This window comes from Camelus dromedarius, chromosome 4 (genome assembly GCF_036321535.1).
Source record: "Camelus dromedarius isolate mCamDro1 chromosome 4, mCamDro1.pat, whole genome shotgun sequence".
Classification (NCBI taxonomy): Eukaryota; Metazoa; Chordata; class Mammalia; order Artiodactyla; family Camelidae; genus Camelus; species Camelus dromedarius.
In genome coordinates this window covers 16,154,049-16,180,356 of record NC_087439.1, presented here as the reverse complement: position 1 = coordinate 16,180,356, position 26,308 = coordinate 16,154,049, and the positions used below count along the sequence as shown (strand labels likewise).

The 26,308-nt window shown below is 40.1% G+C and overlaps 1 protein-coding gene across 13 annotated transcripts in view; it reads left to right on the top strand.

The window, feature by feature from the left end:
• The window catches only part of NCKAP5 (NCK associated protein 5), a 918,970-nt gene that overhangs the window by 627,565 nt on the left and 265,097 nt on the right, over window positions 1-26,308 (top strand). For all 13 annotated transcript variants that reach the window (XM_064484702.1, XM_064484710.1, XM_064484704.1 and 10 more), the window contains one exon: window positions 22,449-22,598. In XM_064484702.1, coding sequence (XP_064340772.1) covers window positions 22,449-22,598 — 150 coding nt within the window. The remainder of the gene's footprint in view (window positions 1-22,448; window positions 22,599-26,308) is intronic.

The window sequence follows — 26,308 nt, the reverse complement described above, 5'->3', positions numbered from 1 at the left end:
AGTATCATTAGATGGAGGGAAAGTGGCATACCTGATGCCTAGGACAGACTCATCTCGTTAGGGGGAAATAAAAGACCCCAAAAGACTGTCTTTAGAGGCGCCTGAATCAGGAAAATCATCTTCTGTTTTCCTCCTGCTGTTTCTTTCTCCAGCTCATTTTCTCTAGGGGCTTGGAGGTTTCTTCTGTGTCATGTGGTATATTCTCATCACCCAGTTCACCACTGCATTTACTTAAGTAGTTAGGAAGCATGTTAGGGAAAAACGTTCATGATTTGAGATGAATGGGGGCAATTAAGTGTGAATGAAATGGAGCAGCTGGATGAGAGGCCATCAGTCCTTCAGCTTCATCTGTCAAAATATTTCCACACAAGCAAGCTGGCTAAAAGAATGGTAACCCTGGCGACAGATCACTCATTGCCTCCTCTTGTGTCCAAAGCTGCCCCTGTGCTGCTTCGTTGTAGCCGGTCAACTTCCTCTTGTTTCTGCTTTTCTATATGGAACATGAGTTGACCCCACCTCAGCTCATTTATTTAGAAAGAAAAAAAGGGGACAGATAAGTGGAAACACGAACAAGAGGAAAAAAGACCTACATGTGGATACGGCTTCTGCCACCAATAAGACTTTTGACCTCAGTCGGTCACTTAAACTCTTTGGGTTCCTCGTTTTTCTTATTTGTGAAAGAAGAGGTCTTGGACTAGATTAAGGATCACAGACACAGATACCTACAGTTGCCAAATAATGTCAGTGGTTAAAGTGGCCCAGATGTAAGAACAATCGTGTGTCTTCTAAGGATTTACATTCTGCTTTTCCATTTTTGATAAGTAAATAGGTACAGAGTCTGTGATGTTTGCTCATTTTTTGTTTATTTTTTTTTTAATTAAAAGGCAAAATCCTTGCTTTTAAAAACCATGCGGTAGGAACCCATACCTGGCTTAAAGCCAGTAGGGAGTGGTGGGGACTGTGGTGGACTGACTAGAGAGCCTCAGTCTGGTCTTAGCGCAGCAGTTGCAGCTCCACTGCAGCACATTCAGATGACTCAGAAACACACCAGTGTGGGCAGGTGGCCGTAGGTTTCAAAAGAAGATGAAAGTTCCAGTTTTGGTGGGCAGTTTCTTAGTCTGGAAATAATGGCTTATTTTTTCCTATACATGGGTTACATAAAATGTGTGTTAGATTCAGGGCAACACTTAGCACAGAAAGATGACTTCTAGGGTTTCTTCTTGCTCTTTCAAACTCCAGGATTTCCATGCTGCTTTGCATTCCTGTGAGGCTGGATCTGCACAAAGTGTGGTGTGGGACACAACAACCTACAGTGCTGTGACCCACTGTTTGTAACACATCCCGAGCACCTTCTCTGCACCTGTTATCTTCTAGTCATTTTACAAGTGTGAGCTCATTGAACCTTCACAAGAACCCTTTCAAATTTCCTCATTTTACAAAAGAGGAAGCTGAGCACAGAGAGGTTGGATTGCCTGCCCAAAGTCACACATCACCGGTGTTAGGTCTGTCGAGTGACTTGGCATACTTTCCGCCAACTGAGTAGGTCGCCATAAAAATGGGGTTTGGGATTAACATGTACACATTACTGTTTTACTATAAAATAGACAAACAACAAGGACCTACTGTAGAGCACAGGGAACTATATTCAATTTCTCATAATAACATATAATGGAAAAGAATCTGAAAAAAAATATGTATCTATATGTAAAACTGAATCACTTTGCTGTACACCTGAAACTAACATTGTAAATCAACTACACTTCAATAAAAAAAAAAATTTAAAAAAATGGAATACAGAAACTTGGTCAGGAGGTGCTGCGAGTCACTGTCCCAGTAGAGGCACAGAGAGGTAGACATAGCGCTCAGCAAGGTTGCAGAGGTGTCCGTGTCCAGCTCTCCTCTTCACCCCTTTACTCTGTCCCACTGTCTCGGAGAGCCCTGGACTCTGGTTTCTGAGCCTGGCTCCATTGTTTCCAGTGATAGTCGGTGTTCAGTTATCAATCTCTTAGCCTGCGTTTCAAGCAGTATGATATGTTACCCAAGTTATTTCCATCCGAAGAAGCTCAAAATGACTTTTCCTTAAATAGTTCTTTAAAAATATTCTCAGATGTGGTCAAGCAGGTGATGCTTGGGGAAAGGAAACCTTTCTAGTCATCCTAGAATCTGTCAGTCATCCAGTCTATCCCCAGGTCCTTTTATGTACATGGAAAACACCTGACACAGGCTGGGCCCTTCCTCACCTAAGTCTGAGTTCTGTCTGGCAGAGATGTTACTTAATTTTATAAATTGTAATTCTTATTGGCAGTAGGAATTTTTTTGTTGTTGTTTATTTCGCCTTTTTTCCCTGTAATGACTTGTGTAGTTGAAGCAAATTGAAAAATGTAAATGCCCTAGAAAGAAAAGTTAGGGTTGAAAAATTACATTACATAATCATTTATAAAAGGTACTTTTCTAGGAAAGCTTTTTAAAATAGTAATAGTCCTAGTATATTTAAAGTGTGAATTTTCCAACTTCTAACGTAATAACATTTCTGTTTCATGAACATATGTACATATGCGAGGCAACACTACTGTTTATGATTTTCAGAAGCGACAAGGTTCCTGATTCTGTTTCCCGGCTGAGTATCAGAATCACCTTAGGGAACCATAACAGATTTAGCTATCCGGGCACCTACTTATATCTTCTGACTTACAATGATCTGTCTTATTTTGTCATTTCTGAGTTGGATGGGTCTTTTTCATTGCTCTGGTCCATAGCTGGGTTGGGAACCAGTGAGGTACTTCAAAACCCATCCAGTCCACCACCCCTGCTACCTACTTTTGCAAAGGAGAAAATAGAGTTGACGTTCAGAGCCCAGTTCTGAGTCCAGTGCATGCTGTATGCATGTCTACTGAATCTGTACCAATCCTTTCACCCTCAGTACCTGTTTCAGCAGGTCCCATGGCGATTAATTAGTCAAGAGAACGGAACTCTTTAGAACTCTTCCAAGAGCTTGATCGTAATTCATACAAGTGATTCACAAAAGTGTTCTTTTCCTTTTCTTTAACCTAAAACAAAACGTGGTAAACAAATGCAAATCCGTAGGCCAGCAGTGAGTACTTTCGGTTGGTGCATACCATTTGGGATAAATGATCTAAAATTCTACTGAGTTGTCTGTTGAGAGAGTGGCTAAGCCTTTACACGGGTATTTATAAAATTCTAAAACACAATGGGATGGGAAATATTTTTATTGAGTGCTTTTATTTATGTCTGGGCCCTGTAATCTCAGGAAGTCTCAAATGCCTTTGATTCTGCTTTAAGAAATTTGGCCTTTTCTCTGAATTGCTGTGAACTTTGAATTGCTGCTGAAGTGGGTAATGGTAATAAAGGGAGTATTTTTATTGTGTGTTAAGTTTTAAAGGGCTCAAACTGTTCCTTGAGGAAGTTTCCTTCCTTCCTCTTTCTGTTTGTTAAGCAACATCCTCTATTCATATAATAAGTTTCACTAAAGGAGGCAGAATTTCTAAAAGCCAAAGTGATGAGATTCAGCACAGCCAACAACATTGTACTTCATAAAATATTCCTTTTCTCTTTGAAAGCACTAAGATGGATTTATGATTTTACACCCTACAGAAATATTTTCCAGAATTCCAGAAGTTTTCAAAACAACCTCATTTAGGTGCAGCCTGTCAGCACACTAAGGAAAATATTCACCACTGTAATTCCAGAGCCATATTAAATACTTTGATAGGAATAGAAAAGTTTTAGTAATATCACTACAAGTTTAAATAGTTACCTACATTCTTCTGGGGGATTTTAAATCTCGTGTTTAGTAGGTTGTGATTCTACTTTTTCATTCTCAATTTCTATCTAAATTATGTGCTCAGACCCAAATACTTTTCCTGTTAGATGTATCAACCCAAAACTGAACTCTTACCAAGTAAAAGCAGAGTATGATCTCTCTGTCCAAACAAATGTAACCTGTGAATAAAACCATGCCCTAAAAAAGCATCATCTCTTCTTAGAGATGACCTGGTTATTGCTGGTGGACACGAGACAGTTTCCTCAGCTCATCTCAGCAGAGGACCAGACTTTGTTTTGGAAAACCCAAATGGAGTCTTGGGTCGGGAGGTTCTGTGGATGGAGACCGAAAGATGCTGCCCTGCAGTAAATACGTGCCTTGGGCCGATACTTTAACAGTATTAACCAGGCGTATCAGTTATTTCTTCCTCTTAGGAAACAAATGAATTTGAGCAGAACAAAATCATGATGATGTCAATCCTTGAACTTTGATCCTATTTTCTTAACTCACCAGAGGCTGTGAAACTAAAATTCTCTTTTCTTTTTCCCTTTTTATTTTTTAGTTCTTGGCATATCAATCCTTTATGAAATAAAGATAAAATTGTGTGTGTGGGGGGGGAATGGACAGTGTTGGAATTAGGAAATCATTAAGAAAGAAATGGAAATTGCCTGCTAGGAGGGGAAAAAAAAAGCCTTTTACTACTGAGATCTCTCTTATACTGTAACCTTTCAGCTATATTGTCCTTATTGATTTTTGCACAACCCAATGTGGCATGGTGATGAAGAGGAATCGCCAGGTATGGGGTGAGAGGAAAATGGTCTGGCCAGGGGTCTGCTGTCTGCCATTAAGCACTGTAGGATTCACGTGTCCATTGGCCTGATAGGCACATCTCAGGAGATAGAACCACCGCACTTGTGGACTGAGAAGTTTGTCCCTGAGCCTGAGCCTTGTTGCAGGCTTGGAGAAAGCAGCCATCTGCCAGAAAGGGGTCTTCTTCAGGACTAACTATAAAATGAGGGATTAGATTACGATCAGGTTCTCAACCTACACGTGCCCCAACCCAGAACAACTCCACAAAGTCCCCAGCAGCTGAGCCTGGGCCCTGGTAGGTTTAAACATTTCCCCAGGGGATTCTAATATGTCACTAGACAGTTGAACCCATCAACACCAGGATGGTAACACTCTTTCCTTGCCAGCTCAACTCCGTGAGGAGTGCAGGGCAAAGATGCATAAGGAAGTGTGACTTAGAGGGTGTGGGGGATGTAGGTCAATGGGACTTCAGTGATCGTTTTCCTTCTGAGAACTCATACTTTTGCTCTTGTCTGGAAGAAGAGGTTCTCTAATCTCAGTTCACTTGGTCCATGCCAGCTGTGCCAGGGCCCAAAGGTAGAGGATTTGCCCTCACTCACTGGGCTTTGTAAATCCCTCGGGCTCTGGAAGGGTGGAGATAGTGATGAACACACGTCAGCCCCCCCACCCCCTACCCCATGTCAGTCTGTTGGCCACTCATTCAGATATAGGCGCCAACAGTACTCTGTATTTCTTTTTCTTTTTTTTTTTTTCTGCTGCTTTATTTTACTTACTGTCATTTATTTTTTAGTTTTCCTTGCTTTTTTTTTTGTATATATGTATTTATTGAAGTATAGTCAGTTTACAGTATTGTGTCAATTTCCAGTGTACACAATTCTTCACTCATACATGAACATACATATATTCATTTTTGTATTCTTTTTCACCATAAGTTACTACAAGATATTGAATATAGTTCCCTGCACTGTACAGCATGAACTTGTTGTTTGCTCTGTATTTCTTTCCCCTGTGAAAGCGCTAATTCAGATTCATGAAAGGAAGAAGCAAGCTGAGGAAAGGAAAGTTTTAGATGGTTAAAAAGAATGCCGTGAGCTCTCAGCAGCCCCTCACTTTCCAGGGACCACACATAAAAGGAATTATGGTTGGAGGATGTGTGACGGGGAATTTCAGGAAGAAAAAGTTTCAAGATCAGACCAGCCAGGAAGCATATCCTCTTTTTCTCACTCAGTTAGTTTTGTCATTCTGGGTAACTTAATCAACCTGAGTCTCATTTTTCTCTTCTCCATAATGGGTATAATAAAGCTAAATGGAAAGGTTACTGTTTTCAGTGCTTCCTCAGACATGATTTCATCTAACAGTTGGAGATAGTGTATGATAATATGCATAAGGCATGTGCAGTAATCAACAAATGGGAGCTATAATTATTATTAGACATCTAGCCCTATTTACTCATCTGTTTTTTCTCTTCACATAGCCAAGTGCTTCCTCTTACCCTGCCTCACTCTAGCCTACCCTAGCTGCTAGCACCGCAGAAGCTGTTAAAACCCTAAAGGTTCAGCATTAGAGAAGATGATGAAACTATGAGAAATGTGAACATTTCAGGGGGCTAAACCCAGGGTCAGGTCCCCAGACAAGACCAGCACTTTGATGGTATCTTCTCCCATCATACAACCTTGTCTTCCCAAACCCCAACTACCAATATTTTCTCACTTAGATATGTTTTTCTGAAATTCCATCCCTTAGAGCATTATTCCATGTAAGAAATAAGGAATCAAGAAGATACACACTTAAGGAAAGGTTATTCACAGGTTAGGGTGTACAGTTAAATCTGCGGGCCTTGCTCTATCAACTCATCTCAGAAAAAAAAAATGGAATTTAGAACTTGGAATTTGGAGGGGTAAGAGACAGGAAAAGAATTTTCCAAAAGTAATTTAGGAACTTATAATCCTCTAAGTTGATCGAGTCTGGGTGAGACTTCACCTTGGACAAGGGTGCCAGGGGAGAGAGGGATCAGAAAGTAGCATAGGGATACAGAAGTGAAGAGAAAGCCGGCAAAGCAATTTACCAGTAACAGCCATCATGTCTGTGGTTTACCAAGTGCCATCTGCATAAAGAAAAAGAGAGAAACCAGTGCTCCTCTTTGTCCTCCAGCCCTCATACTCCCAGGGCGCAGACCTCAGGCTGGTACTATCATACACAACTGTTAAGGGCCTGGCACACTATCCTGTTGCCATTTACTGAAGCCCTTCTGTGGAATGCACCTGGTGTCTAACTGACAAGTTCAAAGAAATTTTGCAGCAAGCGCATTGAGTTGGGGTCATATAATGGCTTATATTCTTCACTGATCTTTGTAAATGAATAGCCAGATAGATAGCTCTTGTACCTCATGATGATTCCATTGTTTTGTAAACTGATCAAAATATGTTTTTCTGAACGGGTTCTGTTTGGTAGGTTTGTCACCCCAGCCCAGTAAATTTTGTGTCTACACTAAATTAATAAAGTAGCACAATAAATTCATTTTTCCCCATTAAAGCCAAGCATATACCTAAGCCTGAATAGTAAGCTTCTACTCTAATTATCAGTGATGATCTGAAAACAATCCCACTGTTAAGTGTCCTCCTATAACCTTTTTAAATTTCATTTGCAAAGTAACTTGTAAATATATTCTTAAGATATGAATTAGGCATTTCTCTTGAGTCATTATGTTTAATTTTTCTAATCCAGTCATTCTTATATTTTTTTCTTCTCTATGCATTTTTATCACCTCTTCTCTCCTGAGCATCTGAACATCACCATTGGAGGATCAGTGGTGAAAATTGCTCCAATAATAATTAGTGTTTTACAGCTTACACTTTTCACAGCCTCATCTCATTTGATCCTCATATTAACCATTCAAAATAGGAAGGGCATAAGTTCAAGTTCACTTTACAGATGAAGAAATTGAGCTTCACAGAGGCAGTGGACTCTATGAGTGTCATCCAGTGTCAGGCCACAGCAGACTTGGGCTTTTGATTCCAAGTCCTACAGTCTTGCAGGGATAGCATTAATTACATTCTGTACTAGTGGTTCTCATATTTGGCTGTGCCTTGGAATCATTTGGAGAATTTTAAAAGTTTGCAATGTCCTGGTTTCATCCCAAGGATTCTGATTTGATTGATCTGGGGTGTGGTTTGGGCACGAGGACTTTTTAAATCGCCACAGATCGATTCTAACGTGCAGTCTGGGTTGAGAACCACTGCACTACAAGGCGTTCAGAGTCAGCTGAGTATGTTTTCTTTCTTGCTCATGATGATAGAGGACCCTACAGCCAGGGTCTTTTTCTCATTAACCACCAGTATTTCCCTCAAAGTAGCCAACATGCTGCCTCATGTTTAGGAAGTTTGTTGAGCTTCTGGGGAAGGTACGAGTTGAACTGATCCTTGAAAGACACTAAAATTCCGATAAATTGAAATGTCCTTTTTGTTCTATGGGTACTCTGATGAGAGACCTGAGATACCGCAACGATTCTGGGTGTTTAGGTGAGGTCAAGCAGAGGATCGCAGGCGTGTGGGTGAGGTACAGCAGGATTGTGGGTGTTTGGGTGAGGTACAGCAGAGGATTGTGGGCGTTCGGGTGAGGTACAGCAGTGGATTGCGGGCGTGCGGGTGAGGTACAGCAGTGGATTGCGGGCGTGCGGGTGAGGTACAGCAGTGGATTGCGGGCGTGCGGGTGAGGTACAGCAGAGAATTGTGGGTATTCGGCTGAGGTACATTAGAGGATTGTGGGTGTTCGGGTGAGGTACAGCAGAGGATTGCGGGCGTGCGGGTGAGGTACAGCAGAGAATTGTGGGTATTCGGCTGAGGTACATTAGAGGATTGTGGGTGTTCGGGTGAGGTACAGCAGAGGATTGCGGGCGTGCGGGTGAGGTACTGCAGAGGATTGTGGGGACTTCTGGTGAGATGAATCAGAGGATTATGGATTTGCTTAGAGACTTTAGGCGCCAACAGCTTGGTCCAGATCCTGGCTGAGCCGCTCACAATCTGTATAACATTTGAGGATTTACTTAACCTCTCAGGGCGTTAGAGACCTTGCTCTCAGCTATATTCAGCCCATGGGTTGGTAGTGAGTTCAGGACTTAGGAGGCAGTCGGGGGTCAGAAGACTGCCCAGGACGTTAGGAGGCCCTGAGGACGTGAAACAGGGTGGTCAGGGGGTCACTCAGGAAAATGACCGGAGCACAAGGTGGATCCAGTTCAGAGACGCCAGCCTGGATGGAGTGAGAACTAGTGGAGATGTCTGAGGAGGCAGAAGTGTTAAGGAGAACCCTGCTGGTAGGAAGCCCTTGCTGGAAATGGAAATTAGTTTCACTTGCATAAGTAAATAGGAGGGAATTATGGACACAAAGGAAAAAAGACAAGAATCTAAATTTACCCTAATTAGTGTTACCTGTTAACTGAGCTTGAGGCCTGTTTGCCTTTTATGAAATTCTAACAATTAGCAAGTTTTAGAGAATTACCAAACTAAGACTTTCTGCTTGACATAATGCAAGGCAGGCCCTGGAAGAACAGTTATAAACTTGGCAGAGAGACTATGGGCAGCCAGGCCCCAGGGCTGACTTTTCACAGTGAATTCCTCAAACCCCTATCAGCCCAATGAGTTTTAAACCTTCCATTTGGAGCTGAGTTTCCAGAGTGGCCTGAACCGTAATTGCTTGTGACTCTTTCACTAGCATCTGGGATCGTTCTGGGCACGTGAAGCCAGGTGAGTTTGATAGGCTGAGAGACAGCAAAAACTGGCCTTTATCCTTACTGTGCAGCAAGAATTATAGCCAAAGTGCTTCAGGACTAGTGTTTTCAGTGATGAGAAAAGTCAATACAGGGATCATCTGGTAGCTTGGAGACCAGAGCTGCCTGGAAGGGGTTGGATCATCTCATAATGCCTCAGGGTAGCCGAGAGCATAGCCCATTTTTACCAGCTGTTCACTGTAATGTTGCTCTGCACGAGGTAGCCGGTCTCTGTTATCCACAGTTTTCTGAGGAAGGAGTTGTAGTGTGGCCCACAAAGGTCCATCACTATGTGGTGAACAGGAGAGTTAGCAAGTCTCAGGTGCTGAGAAGGAGGAAAGTTACCTCCAGTATCCAGCCACCTCATTTCGCACGTGGGGAAGCAATGTCACAGATAGCCGAGAGGCTTTATCAAGGCTGCTCTGCCGATGAGGGGCAGACCTGGGACAAGAAATCAGCTCAGTTTTGTATTCCCTCCCTCCCTGTGGCAACAGAAAGTTGCTTAGCACTGAGATGACCATGGGTGGGATCTAGATGACTGTTTATTGGAGTAAGTTGGGAAACCTTTGGGAGAGCCTTTTGTCTCAGGAATCACAACTTGGCCAGTTCATTATTCTTTAAGTACAAAGATTTGCTTGGAGAAAATGCTTACTCAGGTTTTTCAGTGCACATTTAGATTACTTTTCATATATATATGAATATATATGTGTTATATATATGAATATATGTGTTATATGTGAACATGTATGTTGTATATATGAATATATCTTATATATGAACATACATGTTATATATATGAATATATTTGTTATTTATATGGACATACACACACACACACACACACACACACACACACACACATATATATATATGTATTCTGACTTTTCTAATTGTCTTTTGGGATCATGCTTATTTCTTGCTAATTTATCTGAATTTCCTTTCCTCTCTTACCAAGATGAGTCATCTGGCAGGGTTGCAGGTGTCTTCACCAAATAGCTCTTTGTCTCTCTACACCCATTGTGGCTATGAGCAGCTTGTCAGGATGTACATCCCACTCAATGACAAAGTAACACCTCAGGTGATAGCTTTCTGCCGCTTTCAGGAGTTAAGGATAAAAATAATAGTTTTAATGTCAAAAAGCACACTAGGACGACATTGCTGGTGAAATTTTTGCAGTAAAGTCCTCAAACAGTTGGGCCCTATGTTGTGCACTGAGTTTTGCCTGACTAGAGAGAGCAGGTATTATGTTAATTGTAGTAGAAAAAAATGTAATATTCTCATTTATCCTTAAGTTCCATTTAGGTACAAATAAGTGAAGCTTCTCTCTGTTCTGACATGAGCCCTCAAGAGAATTAACTAGATAATCTATCTCCGACTTTCAAAAGTACAACTAATGCACCTCATTAGAGCTTTTCTTTTAGGTAACCCCAGGAAGGAGGAAGGTGGGAGGAATAGAGTATCTTGATTAGGAATGTGTCTGTGAGTCTCCAGAAGTTCCCAGGGCGCTTTAGGATAGACAGTTATATGGCTTAAAAGCTGATGTGCTTCTGTGTGAGATGCATGTGGTGGGGGTGTCCCTTAAAGGATAAACATGCAAAATCTCATTTTCTTGGAGTGAAGATCATTGTAATGGTGTTTTTACCTTCTATGCAAATAGTCTACCAGTCCATTGCTTTATGATTCTGATAGGGAAATAGTGACTTAAAAATAGTTTTCTGTTGAAAAGTACTTAAGAATATTTAAGTACCTCAGCATTAAGCTGATGACAGTGTCATCAGAGGTGAATCAGGGTAACAGTATCCCTCATTCAGTGTCATCATATACAACAACATTGGACGTTCATAGAGTGCCTTCTGTGTTGTGCAGTGTGTGGTGATGGGGGTATGATGTATAAAACATTCTAGCCCCTAGGAGTCTAACATTGTAACTGGGACCTGGTAAACAACATACAACATCCATTTACTGAATTTGGAATAATAAGTTTGCTTCTGTATATGAACTATTGTTTTGTTCTAATAATAATATTATTACTTTTTATAGTATTATTATTATGTTTGAACACTTAAAGAATTTGAACACTTAAAGCAGAGAGTTCCCAATTCAGTTCAGTTTAACAAACTCAGAAGATACATATTTTTCTGCCAGCAATTGTCTAAGTATATTATATATACATAAAACATTAATATACATATTTATGTGTATGTAGACATAAAACATTAATATACATGTTTCATATGTAATATATAGTGTATATATGTGTATATATATAAATATATTTATACACAGTATTGACTGTATTTTCTGAAACAAAAATTTGGATACAGTGGTCATCTGACAGTGTGTTTTTATGGGGACAGTGAGATAGAAAGTTTTAAATTGCTTAAATTTACTTTAAATTAAAATGCTGTCCAGGAATCTAAGACATACAGTTGTTGTAGGTGTATATAGAGACATGAGTTTTATACAGGCACCCGCCCACCGCTAACTAGTCAATGACTGAATTATCAGTTCATTATGGCATGGCCCTAGATTAGCCCACAAGCTCGCCTTCCCTCTGGAGGCTTTCTGACTCCCCAGTCCTGTTTTTTGTTTCAGAAATTGGGAGTAGTGGGGGAGAGGCGACAGAAGAGGGAGATTGAATTTGAATGCAAATTTTGACATTAACTTATGAATTATTTTTAATGACGTCCAAGTATTTAATTGTAACCACTAAGCACTGAAATTCCCCATCTACATAACATTCTTACCATTTCTGGTTTCTTTCTGCTCGGGTTGCATTCAGACAACAGGCTATAGGGACATGATTTCTGTTGCTAATTTTTTTAGATGCCAAACCACCTGAGCACACCTTTCATGAAAATTACAGCTCACTTTTTCACACCATCCTGTTCCATGGTAGAGTTTCCCTTTAAAATGTCTTTAGAATTGAACCTTGTTTTTTTTTTTTTGTAAGGAAATAAATGTTGCTGATAGATGAAACAGGCAATGAAAGCATCATCTGAAAATTTATTAATGTAACTTCACAGAGCTGTTCAATATGGAAGATAGCCGGCAATACTGAGGAGTGTTTTGAGTGAAGAATGATGTGGAGTAGATGTGAATTGATATGCCAGTGGTCGTGGTTCATATTAGAGACATAAAGAAAACACTTTTTTCCCTTATCCATCACACACATTTAATCTTGGTATTTTACTATGTGCTTAGTTCACTGTGTAAGTCAAATCCAGGGATGAAAAAGAAGAGTTTTATATGTTTTGCCTGACAGTAGTAATGTTAAACTGTGAACAAATTGGGACGTTCTTTTAAAATCCTGTGATTTATCTGACGCTGCTTTCCCCTCTTTGAAATTTAGTATGCTAGTCCTGAACAAAAGCTGCTAGCGATCCCTGGGAAGGTTGTTTTGGTATTTGGCAAAGTGCTGTATCTAAAGTGACAATATCTTCTGTGCACCCTCCCCACCACCAGACAACAAACGAGTAAATAAATCACAGAAGCTGAAGCCACCAGGGCTCACTGGGGCGATTGTCAGCCAGCGGCTGGCCTCTACATTTCCATTTAGCTTGTGTTATGGTGTGTGTTTCTGTTTTGAACTAATTGAATCATCATTAACTAGGGAAGGAGTAGTGGTTTGTTAAACCTATGTGCTGATAGTCACCTAAGGCCAGACCTGACATCTCTGATAAAATCACCCACTCCCTGGAGAAATGGCCTGAAAGCCTTAAGAGAGATGCTGTCAGCAGCGTGGATCACGGTTGGATAAAGATCACAGATTCTCAGATAGAATTAGCAGTAAGGATAAACCTACAGGTGCACGGGAAAGTCCGAAAGAAATAACTGGGTCTATGGAAAGAGCAGGCTGCTTGAAGTCACAACTGTAATTAAATTCCGGCTCTGCCACTTACTGTTAACAGGATGCTTAATAACCTATCTGAGCCTGTTTTCTTATTTGTGAAGGGGATCCAGAATGTTTTCCCTATGTCCTCATGGCTGTGTGTGTATAAAATGGTATGCATGAGGTGATCTTGTTTAACTCTGAGGTGTTTACAACTATTAGATGTCATTTATTCATCTTTCATGTTCTGGAAAGAACATACTATTTCATGCTCACACCACCCAAGTCACTGCCTTATGTGATCAGTCCTAAATCAGAGCTTTCTATATTTTTACTATCATTTAGTAGGCAGATTTAACACATGGTTGGGTATCCAGAATGAAAAAATTTTGTTCCAACTTCTATGACTGACTAGCTTCCCAAAATTGGAGAGTTGGTTGTTTCTCATATTCCCATGGTTTCATTCTGCCATCTTCCTTCCTTCCTTCCCTCCTTCCCTCCCTCCTTCCTTCCTTCTTTCTTTCTTTTCAGTGCTGAAGATAAGGGCAGTTTCCATCAGAAAAAGAATGCATGAGCTGGAACACAGTATAACTCTGATTACCATTCATGCAGTGTTTCTATATGTTGGCTTCTGTGTTGGCCATCAGAGTTAAAAATAATAAAAATAGAGAGATGAGTGAATTTCTTTTTAAAAATAAAAAACAAAAAAACCCGCCTTGCAACCAGAAGATACTTGAAATTATTCCTCCCATAAGCAAATGCTCTTTTTACAGAGAGGATTTGTGTTGGGCATGATTTCCTATGAGTGTTACAAGAATCTTTCTCTAAACTCTCCCTTAATCACTACTCACCTGGCCTTTCGTTTCTTACAGGGAGGGAATGAAATGCTACAAATGCAAAGACTGGATTAGGTGACTTCTTTCCTAGGGTCCAAGAGAAGAAGTACACAGCTTAAAAAAGATTTTTAAAAACTAAATTTTTTTAAAAGTTTTTTTCCAAGGGAGAGAGACAGACACTCTGGAAAAGAAGCACAGGGATTTTATCAGGCGAGGTAATTTCTAGGTAGATCTAACTTTAATGGCATTCTCTATTAAAATTCCTGAACTTCCATAGGGTTTAAATATGTATTCTTCTAAATTGAGTTTTTACAGATGATCAAAATTGTAGAAATTTAGAGCTATAAGGGACCTTTGAGTTAGTCTATTTCTGTTCATTTTATTCACAGATGAGGAAATTGAGGGACAGAGAAGTTATGTGACTTGACTAAAATCACACAGCTGGTTAAGTGGCAGAGCTAGGACTGGAATGTAGATTTCTTATTTCTACTTGTTCTAAAACTAAAAGGGCTCTTTGTTCCTGCCCTGGGTAAGACTAGATCACAGTGCGTTGGAACTTGATGGACCTCAAGAAACACAGGTGAGGTTGACTCGCTTTATCCTATCAGATGAAATGTCAAGATAGGTCCTCGTGTGACACACACTGCCTTCTCCTTTTGCCATAATTTTGGCTCTTTAATTATCCTCACAGTCCTGGGCTCAGACCCGGTGTCACTCCCCCAGTGATGGGGTGGAAGACAGCAGGGCCACTATATTGAGATCAAACCTGTGCACCAGCAACCAGGCAACCACATACACTGAGCAAGGCTGAAAGCCAGGTGGGGAGGGCAAGAATGTTTAAACTTCTTTCGTTACTTCTCTTGCTAGAGAAATTGTGAGCTCATTGTCACAATCACTTGTTGCTTTTCTACCTCACTTAGGACACTGATAGATAGATTTCTCCTATTTAAAAAAAAAAATAAACCCAAAGGACAGGCAAGCATTATTTTTAAATTAGGAAGGCCTCTCTAGCAGGGAAGTTGTTTTCTTCCCATACTGGGCATAGAACCTCTCCTTGAACTGTATTGTCAATAGCTGTAGAAGCTATCGAAAGTAGTTACAAACTGTTAACGTCATCTGCTTCTGAGAAAGGGAACAAATATAACATAGTGGGCACTGGAGTCTCAGAACTCAATAGAAATTTCTCAAGGGTCTCTCATCACACTAATATAGAGTAGTTTCTATGGTAGGTCGACATCTGACATCTGTTACTGAAGAAGGGTTTAGCAAGCTATGAATGAATATGTCCCAGGGTGCCTGGCTTATACCTTCTGTCCCAGTGTACTATTCATAGCTACTACCCACCTTTATTCTCCAGTGGTTATTGACTTAGGTGATTAATTATCTCTTCATTCTCCATATTAATTATAAGAATTAAATCAAATGGGCAACCTGAAAAGCTATCTAAAGTAAAAATGATTTATGTTTCATGCTGGAGCATCCTTGTCTAGAGGCTCTTAAACTTTGGCATAAATTAGAATTACCAGAGGTGTTCTCTAAAATTACAGATCCTGGCCCCACTCCTAGAGACTGTAATTCACTAGGGCCAGAGTTGGCCAGGGTGTCTGCATTTTTAACAAGCAACACTTCTTGCCTCCCCCAACTGCATTAACTGATGCCAGTGGCTGTTGGCCCACTCTCTGAACAACAATGACCTAAGAAAATGTTATTTGTTATTGTTGGAGTAACTGCATACTAAAGAATCAAAATAACAAGATTATTTACAAACTATGAGGTCTCATTTTGTAAAATTGTCATTTTAATCATGGTTCAGTCAGCTCCTACTTAGATGATTGCAGTGGCATCTTATTTTGCCCACATCTATGTTAGCCTCCTTCCAACCTGTCCTCCATACTGCACCTGAGAGCTATTGCAGAACACAGATCTTACCATCTCAGCTCCCCCAACACACACACACACACACACACACACACACACACACACACACCACACACACACACACACACACACACACACACACACACACACACACACAGTCAATGGCTTCCCAATGCCATTAGGGTAAAGGCAACATTCCTTGACCTGTGAATTGCCCTCCCATCCTCCCACCTCATGGTCACTTCCTGGTTAACTCACATGATGTTAATAACCATGGGCATTTGCTTTCCTGACCTCTCTTGCATCCCGCTAGTATTGATTTTTTTTTTTTTAAGCATCTGGAAACTCTTTTTCACAGCACACATCACAGTGTTAGTTTACATTCACTTGTGACGTTTTGATTACTGTCTCTTTCCCCAAGACTCTAAGCTCCTTGAGAGAGTCTCCATGTGTGTTTTTATTCACCTTTGTGCCCAGGCATCTTCCACAATGCCTGGCACATAAAGGCTGCTCAGTAAATCTTTTTAGGATGGATGGATTAATTAATTAGTTTAAAAGTAAGGTGACCTTCTGAAACCTTCCCTGAATCCCACTGTGCTAGGCTTGGGGGACCTGGGGGCCAGGAGATGAATAAGACACATCTTGGGTGGTCACTTTCCTCCATAATGTTTTTGACTGAATAGTAGCTGGCCATCAGTGAGGGGCAATCCTGCCCGCTCTCTGGACTAACTGAGCGCCCTGGGCTCTCTCATCTGTCTGAACTGAGCTGATGCAACCTAGACCTTTGTGTTGATTGATATTATTTTACAAAGGCCTGGTGATGCTGACTACTTGAGAACAAAAGATGAGGGCTTCCCCTAAGGTGAATCATTGCCCTAGTAACCACTTAGAGAAACTTATAGCTCCAAGGATTGCTTTATGTACCGACAAGGCAAAGTTTGATTTAAACCCTTGGATGCTAACTGAGCTTCTAAATCTTTAGCTCCCTGCATACCAGCTGGTATTTGTTGAGGCCAACAAGCTTATGGGCTCAACCATATATGAAATATGTGGGGAGTGAAAGTTGTTTGTGTGGTGGCCTCACTTTTATAGAATTCACTGCTGATTAAAGTCCATAAAGAATGGAGACATGAAAACAGGTCACCTCTGGAATCAACTTACTCTGTTCACAGTCTGGCATCCTTAGGAGTGGATTTGGCTCATTTTTCTTGTTTCTCTGTTAGAGGTTTATAAGGAGAATGTATTTTATTTAAAACTAAATGTTTCTGACCTCTGTCTTGCTCTCTTTTTACCAGGTAAATCACAGGTGATTAAGTAGCAAAAGAACTAAAATTTCTGATTGAAATGATAATCTATGTGTGGATAGAATACATATACTTAAATTTTTAGAATACAGTCATGCTTTTTTGAGCATAATCTAAATTCAACCGCTGACCTTTCTGAAATCGAAAATAGTGACGTATCTTTCAATGGGGAATAGCCATATTTCCAACTCTCTCAGGTCTTCCTTCTACCTCTTTCTCTCCACTATTTTCTTCTTTTGCTCATCTGCTTACTTAAACTATGTCCTTTCCATTTGTCCTCTTTCTCAGTATTACATTACACTCTAACACTCTCATTAGTAAGGGATTAAGGAGACAAGAGTAAAGAAAAGGATAGGACAGATAACTACAGTACTTGCTGGATGTGTTTTAGGGCAGTTTAGAATTAGAACACAATGAAATGTGCTTTTAGGTCAGTGACTGGCCTGAACAGTATATGGATATGGCTTTCTTTCCTGAACGGTGTCACATCAGAGCAGTCACCTGTAGAGGACATCAACAGTACCCTGCCCATACCCCAGAACCATCCAAAGTGTTCCCACATCTTCCAGCTATTAGTGTCTGTATCTAAGGGCGCTTTCACGTGGGAAGTACAAAAAAACAAACCTTACTGCCTGTGGCAGGCTGGAAATTGACACCCCAGGAACTGCCTCCAATTATTGATTTTTTACATGTTGGTGCATAAATGCCCCAGCTCCCTCACCCCTGGTGTGGGATGATTCTGAAGCCTGTGTTTTTCCCCGCTTCCCTGAGTTTCCCATGGATTTCACTTCAGTTGCTTAGTAATATGCCCTTCAATGGCTCCCTTCCCTGAGTCGGTTCCCTACTCATGTTTTCTGCATTTCTCAAATGAACTACTTGCACTCAAATCCTTGTTCTTCAAGAACTCAAGCTAGACACTAACTAATGATTTAGCAATTCTAACTGGAAAATTCAGCTGTGAGGTGATATTTTGCACAGAACCACATTCAAAAACTTTGACTTTTCCATTAAGCCCTTCATCCTCTGCCTTCTCTGCTTGGGAGATCTCCTCTCATACCTTCCTACCACCTTTGCTGCTATCTCCTGTGCTCCCTCTTCTCTTTAGTTCTTCAGACAACTCAGTTTTCTATATCTTGAAAACAAGATTTCCACTTGTCTCTTGAATGCCCTTTGGCTATAGTTCTTTGTATTTCCTTCCCTTCCCTGCCACTCTTTCACATAAGCATCTAAGAAAATTGCCTCTATTTTCTGTTTCCACTTTTTGCTTAACCACTGACAATTTGGGTACCATCATCACACTTGAGTCAAACAGCTCTCAAGTCCCCACTGACGACCCTCTTATTACAAAATGCAGAGATCTCTTTTGTGTTCTCTTGTCGTTTCTGTCACCATCGAGCATATTGATAGCATTTCCTTCCTGAAAATTGTGTCTTAAATAATTGAATTCTTAGAATTTCAACTCTGCAAGGGACATTTATTCCAACCATTTGATTTTACATCTGGGGAAAATGGAGGGTTAAAACAGTCAAATGATTTGCCCAGCAAGGGGCAAAAGTATAAAAGCAAGGCTTTGAATCCAGGGCTTCTGACCTACCATCCAGTTTGAGAACTGCTTTTGGTAATTCCTGGTCCAATACTTTCAAAGTATTTCTAATTTTTACTCCTTCCTTTAGAGAGGTCTCCTAGCTGGTCTCCCAGCTCCTTCCCTCCACAGCCTTTCTGCATTGTAGCAGTTAGGATGCTGTTTCTAAAGTGTAAATCAGAACCTATCACTCCCCTTCTTTGCCTGCAGTTCCTCTTCACTGCACTTAAAATAGAACCCAAATCCCTTTCCATGCTTTGTAAGGCCCCTCATGGTCCAGCTCTCTCTCTGATCTCATTTCCTACTATTTTTACTCTTATAGTAACTAAGCTCCATCACATGGACTCTCCCTCAGCTGGTCAGCAAGGCAAGCTCAGCCCTGCACTAGGCATTTGCTTTCCTGTTCCTTCTATTTGGATTTTTTTTTTCTCAAAGGCCATCGCATGACTGCTTCCTTCCCATCATTTGGTCTTAGCCTAAATGGCTGCCTCCTTCAACAGCCTCACACTGATTTCACCGTATCTCACATTGTCGCCAAACATACCACTGGCTACAATTATACATACAACTTACTGATTTGACTTGGAGTTTATTGTGTTTCCCATAATTAGAATACAAATTCATACAGTATGGGAACTTTGTCTTGTTTGCCATATTTCCAGCACCTAGACCATCAAATGACCAATAGTTTGTGTCCAATAAACATTCTGATAAAAATAATGAATAAATGAATGGTATCTGAATTTTTCTTTCTCATTTCCAAGAATCCTTTCTCTCTTTTACTTTCCAATTCTATTACTCAATGACTTCTCAATGCTTTCTGCACTCTAACCAAACTGGTTTCCTCATAAACCAATAAAGACAAAATATATTCCTGACTGGGAGTCTTGATTTCAGTTTTCTCTTTGACTAAATATCCCATCCTGTGCCTCTCTATCTGTTCAAATGGTATCACCCCACCAAAGCATAAGTCACGTTGCATTTCCACAAAATCACATCTCTCAGTCATTATTGGTCACCCTTTCTTCAACTTATATAAAATGACCCTTGCATTTTATGTAACCTAAATACTCATATATAATCTATACTATCTTGAATTGTGTCCAGTCCTTTCATATAATAATACTTAGGCACTGTGCCCTAGACACCTTAAATGTGCATGTGTGTAGATATACAGTCGATCCTCATTAATTTTGGACTTTGTGAATTCACTTTCTCCCTAAAATGTATTTGCAACCCCCGGGAATCAACACTTGCAGTGCTTTTATGGTCATTCATGGACATCCACAGAGGGGTGAAAACTTTGAGTCACTCATGTTCCCAGCTTAGGTCACCCAAGGCAACACCCTGTCTTCTTTTTTCAACTCTCGTACTGAAAATGAGTATCCTTTTTTGTACTCTTATTTAGTGCCACTTTTTTACATTTTGTGCTTTTTGTTAGTGGTTTCCCTGTTGAAAAAAGCCCCTGAGCATAGTGCTGAAGTGCTGTCTAGCATTCATAAGTGCAAGAGGGCTCTGATGGGCCTTATGGAGAAAATGGGTGTTAGGTAAGCTTTGTTCAGGCATGAATTATGGTGCCATTGGCTGCAAGTTCAACACTAATTAATCAACAGTATATGTTAAACAAGGTGTCTTTAAATAGAAACGCTCATAAAACAAGATTATATATTGATTAGTGATAAAACTATTGCAATCAGAGGCCTACAGAAACCTAACCCTATATTTCCCCTAGGAGCAATGATTCAGTATTTGTTAATTCAATGCTCATGACAACTTTATAGAACATAACTACCACGAATAATGAAAGTTGACTGTGTATGTGTGTATGTTACATATGTGGCCATTAACCTTATTTTGGCATTTAGGAGACAAAGAAGCCAAGTGTTATTGAAATTAAGTAGTGTGCCCAAGATTATCTGTCAAGCTGATAAATGGTTGATCTGGAATCCGGCTGTCATATTCCAAAGTCTTTTGACTTTCAGTTCACCACACCAGTGGCTTTTCTTTGTTTCTTTTAATTAGCTATAGAATCCTGTTATTACAGGGTGTCTGTATATATATACAGAGAAATAGAGGTAGATGATATTTTTTAAGAAGCTTGCTTTGCAGTCACAGTTTAGTGTTTAATTAGAGTGATCCCAAATCTAAAAAGTAGAAGGACCTCTGCATTTCAAAACTAATCTGGTAACTGCAGATTTGAAGTTCTTTATCATGGAAATGAAAGTCTGATGAGTGAACAAACCTTAAGAATCAAAGCTATAAAAATATAGTCATAACCTGGATTTTTGTCCTGGCCCAAGGATCTGTACCTTAAACTCACTGGGCATGTATCTGAGCTGAACTCACACATGTTGTGCAAGTGGACACACCTGCACATTGTATGTGGTTGGGCGTGCCCAGGCCTGATCTCATAAAGAACTATCACCTGCCTAGTCAATTGTGCATTTATATAAAGAAGGGGAAATTGTATCTTGAAATCTATATGAAACAGATTAACATCTGTTAATCTGTATAGTTTACAGTGTTTTATATATCTATACATATATATATTTATACCTATGTGCATATACATTAAGGCTTTTTTACATACTTCATCATTTAAAAATAAGTTATTATTATTTAAACAGTTTTGGAACCTCCAAAGCACCTTCATGAACAGTTTGAAAATCTGTTTTTCCCCCCTTTATGCTATTCTTTTCTTGGGAGATTTTATAAATATTTAGAGGTTAATTAAGCATTAAATCTTATGGCTCTGTATTTGCAAGCGATCTTAATTTAGTGCTAAGTATGAAGAAATCTGTCATCATTGATAATCAAATTTAGCCCACATGGTTGACAACCAGCTGTATTAATACACAGATTTCTGCAGCATTGTGGCTAGAATTAACTAGTGTGATGGAATGTTATTGCCTGGTTCTGTGGCACGGGGTCTTGATACATGTACAAAATGGATGAGTTTTTTTTTCTCATATGATATGCTCTTGACATTTCTTTTTCTCTTGAAAACAAGAGCCAATCATTAGGCTCAAAAGAATACTTCTCAATATTCAAAAAGCTGCCAGAGACAAGGTTGAGTGAGGAGCTTCCAAAAAACAGGGGAGGCAAGATGAGATAACATTTCCTGTCTGCCTCAAGGCTATATGACAAATCCTGGAGGACTAGAAAGGGGACTGAGGGGTCCTTAAAAGCTGTTACATTATCGAACCAAAGGAACTAATTAGTTTCAGCTTAGAATTCTGAAGTCATCATTTCAGTATTTTGTGATATTTTCTTTTCCCTTAAATTAATTAAATGGATGCATGTCCAGTAACTTTAATGATCCTATTTTGAGGAGCTAAGCTATTCACAAGGTATCAAGGTTGGCTTATTTTTGCCCAGTTTAGAGCACAGCTGAATTCCATGGTGCTGATAAAAATGGATTGACCACGTGACTCCACCTATGGCTTTGTGGGCTGGGTCACTTCTCAAACAGAGCAGAGGACATGTGCATTCAGAAGTGGTGACCTTACTAGTATAAGCATCACTCAGAATTTATTTAGCAAAATCTTCTCCAGCCCTGGAAAGAAGGCAAAAACAGTAGGGAAATGCCAAACTTTTAAGCCTTAGACTCTTGCTTATTTTTCAGTGGAGATTATTGAAAACAATAATTCTTTCTTGTTTCAGGGAAAGCTGTCAGAGGAAGAGAGAAAACACAAAGAAGCTTTGGAAGGCCTTCACATGGTGGTAGATGAGGATTCGAGGAGTGAAGGCAGCAGTGCAGATGAGGGGAAAGAAAAGACCAAATTGCTTCTAGAAAGATTGAAGGCTCTAGAGGTAAGAAATGGAAAGCATTTTTACAAGTTTAACAAAAAAATAACTGTGGTCTACTTCTTTTATTGGCACTGCTTTTGAGTGAGTGTAAATCTCCCTCTCTTCAATTCTCCCAGACGTAGCTGGGAGAATAGCTCCTTCCCATTGTGATTCCTCTGTTAGTGATGAGCACAAAGTGAAAATCTGTAACCACTGAGAGAGTCTTGACCTAGTGACTATGACTGTATTGCCTTAAAAAGAGTACATAGGACAATAATTCATTTTTAATTCAGTCCAGCCCTCAAACTGGATCAGTTTCCCTGAAACTGCAAGCTCCTTGAGGGAGAGGATGAGTGATATTTCACTTTTTTTCCCCAGTGCCTAATGTAATGAACAAATGAGTGAATGGATAAACAAAAGATTCAATATGATGTACCAGCAATTGTGAAAAAAAAATTAATTTTAAGTGATAGAGCTATGTCTTCAAAAAGCAAAAAAGCTTGTGTGGAATTTTAACATGTAAGACATGTAAAAGTAGAGGTGAAGTTGAGCTAAAGGGTGCTTTAAAGAGGTTTTCTGACCATTGTAGTCCTCAAACACAGTTTGAAACTTCTGATCTATTACTTAGTGCCAGTTGACATCACTTCAAGTGTTAATTTCTGAATGTTTACAGCAGGCCTCAAAGAACCAGTTATTCATTCATATGCTGAAGGACCTAGCAAAGATGTCTTTTTCTATGAGTTGGCTTACCTGCTTTCAGTAAATTTTGTTTGCATAATAGAACTGGGACATCATTACTTTTAAGCAAGGACTGTGGTTAGCTCACCTCTTCTTAAACTAGGCACAAGGGGCTTTTTAGCCAATATCTAAAAATGTAGCTCCACCATAGGATCTACAGAATCTTAGAACTTCTTTCAGTAAAGTGAAGAAACAAGATCGGGAGAGATCTTGTTTTCTATGGTTGGTTCCTGCAATCCTGCCCCTAACCCTAACCTACCACGTTGTCTGTAGGAGCATGCTGTTTTTATTTTAATTTCCTCAGCAATAATAAAGCAAAATAGTTAATATCATGGACTTTGGAGGCAGATTCCCAGAGTTTGGTTTGAATCCCAACTTCTATTACTTTCTAGTTTTAAAGCCTTGGGAGACTTAACAGAGGCACAGAAAGCCTAATTTCCTCATCTGCAAAACTGGAGATAATAATAGTAACTTACCTTCCAGGGAAGTAATATGGGTTAAATGAGTTAATATTTGTACAACGGTCTCTGGCACGCGGTCTTTTCCTTCCTCCTACTCCAAGGCTCCTGCCTTTTCTTAAATCATTTTTCCCATTTATCTGGATGTAATGTTTAATACAAGAACTATGAATGAAAAACGTCAGCTGCTCCACACAGGAGTGACTGAAGGTAGGTTAAGCATGTGATGTTGTCACGCTTAGGGCAGAAAACAGGTAAACTTAGGGAACCTCTGGCAGTTCCCCTTGGGTAAAGGGCCCAGAATCACCCCTGAAGCTCCACAAGAGGCTCACACTTCTGTTGTTATTAAGATAGTTACTTTGAAAGGTGGGAAAGCCTTCTCCAGGGAGACTGAGGTTGCCATCTGAGAGCTTTCAGAAAATCATAGCTTTGTCTTGATGGTGAATTAACTGGATTTAAGAGTAGAAATGACTTGATATTACAATTTCTTATTTCCCTAGCACCGTGTACTTAAATGGTTATTTTTATTGATGATTATGGTGAGAATTGCTTTTGGTTCATCTAATTGTTACTGAGACAACCTAGTGAAAAACATTTTATTTCATCAAGCTAAGAGGTATTTTAAAAAAATCTTTGGCAGCGAATGTTTCTTAAACCCTCACTGAGCAAAAGAGAAGCAATATTTTTTTCCTTTCACAGAGATCTTTACACTTCAGGCAAAAACTCTGGCATCCAGCATTAGTTGGATGCAATAGATGATATCTCTAAGTGTCATTCGGCCCCACAATTTTAATTTACAAAAATATTTCATTTTCTAGGTTAATGTCCCCTAGTCAGTGTCACTGCTAGTTCCCTAAGATTCTTTGCTGAATAGTAAGTGAACTCTCTCCTTGCTCCCAAATCTCACTATTGTCTCCTTAAACAGACAATAAAAAGACATCATATCCCCCTCTCTCTCACACACACACGTATTATCTGATTTTCATATGAATTTTATGTTACTTTATTTTTTTAAATTTACTAGCTGTGCTCTCTGTATAGACTCCTTTGCATAAGTGGGCAATTACTGCAGGAAAACTGAGGGCTCATTTTGACAGACTGCAGTCAGAGCTGGTCACAGACCCCCACATAGATTTATACACTTTAACAAAAATGCTCTTTTGGAAGATTGCAGGTGAATTAACCATAATGCTTCAAAATAGTTTTGGCAAATTTTGATGTCATACAGCAAGATTTTAGAAAAACAAAAAATATTTTCCATCAGTGTATTTTTGAAACAACCGTATTTGTATACCCTAATCTCTTGGTCCCTGGTGTTGTAGGGACCAGAGAAGGAGGGTTGTCAGGGTGATGGAAAACAATTTTCTTAATTTCTGTTTTGGAAATAGGTCCCAAGTAGGTATCGAAAAGGACAGGAGACACAGACCTGACTTCTAATATTATGTACTTGATTAATATCACAACAATATTTTTAAAAACAGCCTAGATTGAAGCTGAGGAGGCCCTGACTTTGAGAATTAAGTATATATTGTCCAAATACCATATCCCACAGCCTGAAGAAAGTCTGCTCCCAACCCTACTCTAGAGCTGTTCCATCTTGCAGTCATTCCTGGGGCTGAGTTCCTACACTGCTCAACTTTCAATCCCTTTCCTTGCCTTTTAGAAGGGATATCATGTGTAACAGAATCCACTTTACTCAATTTTTCCAAAAGCTAACCCCACGCAGGGTGTGTGGTCATGCAGGATACTCCCAAGACTAAGGGCTTTGCACTTGGTCTTTAGATGGTGCTTTCCTCCAAGTCCTTCAGCTGCAGGGCATTTCTCACTCATCCCTTCTCAATTCCCGGCCTCCTGCCATAGGGCATGGCCAGCTCTTTCCCTCCCACTCATGCTCCCATGGCCAAGCTCCCCAGCATTTTATTACGCAGAGCTCCATCGCTCTCTGCACCCCACCCCTGGTCTCACCCCTACCATTTCCTGGCCTCATCAAGGTATTTTGCTGAATAAGACCTTTACCTTCCCAAAAGAACTCCTGGGCCAGCCAGAAGTCAAAATAATAATGACATACACACACATTTCACACATTTTCTTTCTCCTCTTAGCAGTTGTTTTCTCTTCTCGGTGCCTTGGTTTCAGTAATTTTCAGTTGTTCATAAAGAGGAGTAGGCTACTTACCCTCATCACCCAGCAACTGTTTCCCCCGGGCATAAATTCTCATTTTTGTTTAGGGCCCCAAGTCTGGTGGAGAAACCACTTGGTGTATTTCATGTCTGTGTCATAAGGACCACATGGGCGATCTGGATGCCAGTTGTCCATTTCTGTAACTCTTAAGTGCTAGATGTGGTGTTTTCTGTTTTATTAAAAAGTCTAGATTTCCATGGCCGCTGTTTCAGAGACGGCTTGCTCAGAATAAAGCTCACCATTTCTACCTGCACTGCCATGTCCCAGGCCCTTCTATTGAAAAACCACTTATCTCCCACCCCATCCCAGACCATTGATTTACGGGATCTTCCCAGACTTAACCTTCACGGTCCATTG